General features: G+C 34.8%; 1 protein-coding gene across 6 annotated transcripts; it reads left to right on the top strand.

Moving 5' to 3' along the window:
* The first annotated feature begins 582 nt into the window (after positions 1–582).
* Positions 583–3,000, top strand: LOC137826608 (uncharacterized). Of its 6 annotated transcripts, XM_090293400.1 has the most exons (5): positions 583–716; positions 881–989; positions 1,177–1,251; positions 1,374–1,456; positions 1,990–3,000. In XM_090293400.1, exons 2-5 carry the CDS (start codon positions 967–969, stop codon positions 2,781–2,783), a joined length of 975 nt encoding a protein of 324 aa, XP_090149526.1. In that variant the 5' UTR covers positions 583–716; positions 881–966; the 3' UTR covers positions 2,784–3,000. The 6 variants fall into 6 exon arrangements, with proteins under 6 accessions (XP_090149526.1, XP_068488733.2, XP_068488731.2 ...); XM_068632632.2 differs by lacking the exon at positions 881–989; XM_068632630.2 differs by lacking the exon at positions 881–989 and having other exon boundaries at positions 1,150–1,251.
* Positions 3,001–6,386: the final 3,386 nt, after the last annotated feature.

The raw sequence follows: 6,386 nt of genomic DNA, 5'->3' as shown, positions 1-6,386 counted from the left end.
CAAGTAAGTATGAGATTCTAAGCGCAGTTTCGTAAGTGAATGAAAACGTACCTTTCTCTGGCTTGAGCACAGTATTTATAGGATTGCCTAATGGGCTTTCTATCCCTTGGGCTCAGGGTGGTTATGGATATGTCTTGTTAGTCGTGCTCCGGAATACCCGGGGAACATGCTTTCTATCCCTTGGGCTCAGGGTGGTTATGGATATGTCTTGTCAGTCGTGCTCCGGAATACCCGGGGAACATATCTTCTCTAAACGCATATTCCTTATTCTTCGGAGGTGTATCTTAACCACCTTAGCTTGTCACATAAATGCCCTTACATTTATTGTGTATACGGCCGGTCGGAACGTGCGTTCGTTTCCATTTATTGTGTATATGGCCGGTCGGCCACGTGCGTTCGTCCGGTGCCTACCAGTACAAGATGGATACAATTTTTTTATAAAACCTAGAAAAAACAATTTACCCTTAATTTACAAGAATAGATTGTCTGACCAAAGAGTTTTGTCCAAACAAAATTAAAATATATTTAATCACTTAGCATAAAATCCACATGTAAATTATTATCTTTTTCATGTATAAACATTGCACTTGTTTTTGTCTTCTATCTGTCGAAGCTGAACCCTTAAACCATTGTCCTTGTTGTTCTTCCATCTTCAACTATTTGCCGGGGTCACTCCTCAGCCTTTGACGACGTCGTATTTGTCTTACTATTGCAAGGTCTTTTTTTACTATTGTCGTTCTTTCTTTTTCTTTCTCTCGCTTCTCTGCATTTCCTTGCCAGGTAACCAATTTTCTTCACACCACTCTTTAGAAATCTATAGCACCCAGAAAACCATTCTACTCCGTGAACTAAGAAACCTATTTGTTGCTTGTTTTCTCAGTTGAAGAATGTGCTACAATGGGTTCTCGTTACTGAAAATGTGGGATTTAGTGGTTTAACTGCAATGCCCTCTAACTGTTTGATTAAATGTCAGCTTATTCTACGAAAATGTATGGTTTCATCCAAACATGCCTTGAAAGATAGCACTAGTGATTTTAATTTTGGAAATTGTGGCATGGACTGCCTAGGATTATATATTTTTTTTAATTATTTCTTCCTGTTTAAGTGTGGCTAAATGTTCTGGACTGAGAAAAAAATTATTAGTGACAGATCATAGTTCTTCCTGATGGGATGTAGGTCATTCTCCTACAATAGTTTTTTTCCATCTCTTCTAAGGGTTGCAAAGTCACATTTGTTGCCACTCTCTCAAAGGTTAGGATTATTTCCGGATCTATCATTTTGCCTTTTTGGTGATTTATATTTTGTTGAAATACTAGTTTTAGATAACTTTTTGTTGCAATAGCTGAATTACCTCATCTCTGTTGTTATTTCAGGTCAGAAGTATTTTATTTTTATGATTCAGGTCCAAGCGTACTACAACATTGTTGCAATAGTGGTTCTCTGATGAACTTTCAAGGTAATCTTTGCGTTAGAAATTTTTTAACCCGTGCTGGCTTGAACTGATTATGGTAGTGTGGCAATTAGAAGTACCATTTTATATTTTCATTACTGAATTTCTGATAGAAGACAACAGTCATGTTTTAATTTAATTACAGAAACTATTTATTGATTTTTATGCACTAAATTAAACGTATCTGTATATTTCCTTTAGGTCAGGAGGACTTTGGAATGCATCTTTATTGATGTTTCTTCTTTCCCGTGTAAAATCTTGCTTCTGTTGTCATTTAACATGTTATCCATGGTTGAAGTATTTGTATAAAATCATGAATGGAATTCATGTCTTCTTTAAACATAGAAAATATAAGGAAATACACATTCTTTATCATTCATTTCTCTAGATCCTACTTTTATTTATTGCTTTGACCCTATGGACATTGTTTTAATTAAAATATATAATTTAATCTTCAGAAGAAGGCTTCTTTTGTGGGCTTCACACATACAATTAGTATATAGTATGAGTTCCTTTGAGCTAATGAATTGGATTTGTAGCCTTGAGATCATATGCACCTGACACACGTAGAGGCTATGATCTCTTTGGCCGGGGAAGACCAGGGGATGAAGAGTTCAAGAAAGCCTGGGCAAAGGAGATGGATGAAGATAAGACTCTATGGACAGGAAGTGAGGATGAAAGTGATAAAGAAATGGGGTCTAAGAGTAATGTAGATAAGGAGATCAAGAAAGCAAGATTGGAAGCTAAAAAACATTCAGACTTGATTGATGCAGATGACAGTGATGAGTTAAGAAGTGTCTGGTCTGGCAGTGATGAAGAGAAGACATTGTGGACTGGTGATGAAATGGATAGTGATGATGATATTCCTACTGCAGCTTACCCAAATGAAAGTAGTGACAAGTATATAGATAAATTGTTTGAGTTTGACGAAGTTCCCAAATACAGAACCATCTCAGAAATGTTGAAAGCAGAACAAGAACCTGAGGAGTTGTCACCAGGAAAGCAAGCTAGGAAGATTGCTGTTGATAATGCCTTAAAGAAACTAAAGAAAGGTCCAGATGGGAGGTACAGTAATGTGTGGGAGGTTATGAGTGATTTAGATATTCTAATAGGAGCATTTGAAAATGTTGTTTCAGGACCAGAATATGAAGAGCTTAGACAAGGAGGACCTAAACAACTAAATATTCAGTTTTTCAAGGACATACAAGCCCGTATGAGAGATCCAAATTACAAATTCTCGCCTGAGTTAAAACTGAAACCAAAGAGTAAACTGGTTTCTAGAAAGAAATGGCAGAAGGCAGAGTCCAGAAGGAGAAAAGCAAGAAAGAGATAAATATATACATGTTTTCTCATTAATGCAGAAGTAAGGCTTATGATTTTATTTATCTTTGTACTGTACATGCTGACTGCAGGTTTTGTGGCTGTCTAAAATGGTAGTTCCTTTTAAGATCATAAACACATTAGTATTTGTTATTTTTGTTGTTTTTCGGACTGAGAATTTTTTTTGTTCTTCATAATATACAACATGCAGAGGGTGATAGTTGTCATTATTTATTTGGATTAATGGCCTTTTTTTATTCTTTTATTTGTTAATTTTTTGAATTTAGTTCTACTATTTTAAAAAGTTTTAATTTGATCCCAAATTTGTTTAAAAAAGGACAATGTAGATTTTTTCAAGATAAGATGTGAGAGAGTAACTTAAACACGTGGGATAATGAAAATAGTCTCCCTGTAGGGGTGGCAATGCGAGGCAGGCCATGTGGCTGACCCGTGGCTTGCGACCAAAAAGTGTGGGACAGACTCATTAATTTAGTTTGTTGACCCACTTTGGTCTGTCACACATAACCTGTCATCCGTGCGGGCCTGCAGTGGAAAAGGACGGGTTGTCCTGCTGGTCCACGTAAATTAAAAAATAATTATTTAATTTTTTTTTGTAAAATTAAATCATATCCCATTTAGTCATTATTGCAGTGACTTTTATTTTATTTAAAAAAATTGAATTTAATATACTAAAAAAATGAATATTTTATTTAAATCATCTAAAGGAGTTATACTATTAAGAGTGATAGTGGATTTAGTTTTAAGTACAATTTTATATTTCAAATTTGTTAATAAAAAAATAAAAGTCCCTTTTTATTTGTTATTTTTGTTATTTTTCGGACTGAGAATTTTTTTTGTTCTTCATAATATACAACATGCAGAGGGTGATAGTTGTCATTATTTATTTGGATTAATGGCCTTTTTTTATTCTTTTATTTGTTAATTTTTTGAATTTAGTTCTACTATTTTAAAAAGTTTTAATTTGATCCCAAATTTGTTTAAAAAAGGACAATGTAGATTTTTTCAAGATAAGATGTGAGAGAGTAACTTAAACACGTGGGATAATGAAAATAGTCTCCCTGTAGGGGTGGCAATGCGAGGCAGGCCATGTGGCTGACCCGTGGCTTGCGACCAAAAAGTGTGGGACAGACTCATTAATTTAGTTTGTTGACCCACTTTGGTCTGTCACACATAACCTGTCATCCGTGCGGGCCTGCAGTGGAAAAGGACGGGTTGTCCTGCTGGTCCACGTAAATTAAAAAATAATTATTTAATTTTTTTTTGTAAAATTAAATCATATCCCATTTAGTCATTATTGCAGTGACTTTTATTTTATTTAAAAAAATTGAATTTAATATACTAAAAAAATGAATATTTTATTTAAATCATCTAAAGGAGTTATACTATTAAAAGTGATAGTGGATTTAGTTTTAAGTACAATTTTATATTTCAAATTTGTTAATAAAAAAATAATATAAATAAGAGATTTCAATAGGATAATTAAAAAATTAGTCATCTTCATTCGAATATTTTGTAACAAAACTTTGATAAGATACTCTTATACATTTAGATACATATATAGGAAAAAATTGATGCAAAGCAAAACTGTAATTATTTTTAATCAAATCTTCTAACAACTCTCATACTTGAATTTATATTTTTATCTTAATTAAATGAAATGAAATACAGATAAAATTTTAATTTTGCAATACTAGGAATAACATTTTTTATAATTAATAAAATTTTAATTTAAAAAAAAAATTATGTGGGTTGGCCCGTAAGCCTGCGGGTTACTTCTTATGCGGAGTGGGCTAGTGAAATGAACCCGCACTCCTAGTGCGGGGCAGGCCAACCCGGCCCGCATTTTGCGGGCCAAATGCGGGACGAGCCTATGCGGGACAGGTCAGCCCGCATTGCCACCCTTACTCTCCATCATCACCCATGTGGTTGAGAATAAAGTTTACAGTACAAATTCTTGTCCTTCAAAAACTTCAGTAACAATTTTTCATTCACAAATTCCTCTCTAAACAATTCCCATTATTCTAAACAACTCAACTCCAACTTTATTGGGACAAGGAAAAGATAATGTATCGATCAAGGCCCAACGATCTTGTATCAAAGGTCGTCAAAGGATCAGAGGTCGTCAAACCGAATAGTGTAAAAATCTCAAGGTAAAAAAAATAGGCGAGGAATAAGGTAATTCCATTTTTATAATTATACACACTAAATACAACCTATCAATGATATAATCCATTACAACCTATATAAACAATAGGCGACAAATATGGTAATTCCATTTTTATAATTATACACACTAAATACAACCTATCAATGATATAATCAATTACATATTGTATAAACAAAGCAAATATATGTCTTTATTACTCTATGAAGCTCGAACACTACTCTTAAATGGCGTGTCGGTGTCCGATACTCGTTTCAGACACCGACACTCATATGACACCTATAGGACACGTATCTGTGAAATGTCCAATTCAAAAAGTATTTATTAGATTTCTGACAATTCTAGTATGATTCTAACACAATTTTAAAAAGGAAAAATACATTAATTTTATCAAAATTCAAACTTTATTGTATAAATTGTTATTATGATTATAAAAATAAGAAACAAATCCTTGTGAACCAGTCATGAAAAACATCTTTCCGCTCCAAAAAATAATATGGAACATACTTATGCACATAAATCTTTATTGTCAATTTATATAATTCATAATTATATAATATATAGATTCGTGTTCCCGTGTCCTACATTTTAGAGATTTTACGTATCTCCGTATCCGTGTCCATGTCGTATTAGTGTCAGTGTCTGTGCTACATAGTTATTACTACATTAACAATACCCAAATATCGAATACTTACTTCAGCATCGGAGAACCTTTTGCAGGTGCACTCTCGGCCGAGAGTCGAAGCCTGAACACGAGAAGAAGGAGAGAAAGGAAAGCACAACTGAGGGAGAAGAATCAATTGTCCAACCGGTGACAGGTATTGTCTAGGCCCCTTACAAGTACAATTGGTGCCCATCGTGGGGCCAGAGAGTAGCAAAAGTAAAGCAAATGGTATCAACAAGAAACTTGTCTAACGATAGAATGAATGAAGTCGAGCAGAAGACATTGCTCCTATCCCTACAAAGAGAGATGAGCGAGATAAGGAAGAAAAATGAAGAGGAGATACGTGTCCTCCGGAAGGAGAATGAAGAGATGAAGCGACAACTAACCCTAAACAACTCAATTGAGAAGCCACCGAGTGATACTAAGGTTTCTCAACAGGAGGAGAATCTAGAGGAACTATCAATCACGACTTAACTCACTAGAAACAAAAGCCAAAATAGTGAGTCGCGAATCAATCAATCCGTCCAGATGTTTGACACTATGGGTGGACCCAAGAGACACCCTTTTACTAATGAGATCATGGGGACTCAACTACCCCCAGTCTGGAAGGGACTAAACATGGATCAGTATGAGGGAACCATAGATCCGGACAAACACATGGACACTACACCACTCATATGAGCTTGTTTACATGAGATGACTCAGTTTTATGTCGGGTGTTCCTTACAGCACTGAAGGGAGGATCCCTTAGCTGGTTTACGAGGGTT

Source organism: Phaseolus vulgaris, chromosome 8, assembly GCF_051622355.1.
Source record: "Phaseolus vulgaris cultivar YP4 chromosome 8, ASM5162235v1, whole genome shotgun sequence".
In the NCBI taxonomy this organism is placed as follows: Eukaryota; Viridiplantae; Streptophyta; class Magnoliopsida; order Fabales; family Fabaceae; genus Phaseolus; species Phaseolus vulgaris.
Note: the sequence above shows the minus strand (reverse complement) of the source record. Positions and strands in the feature narration are given on the sequence as shown.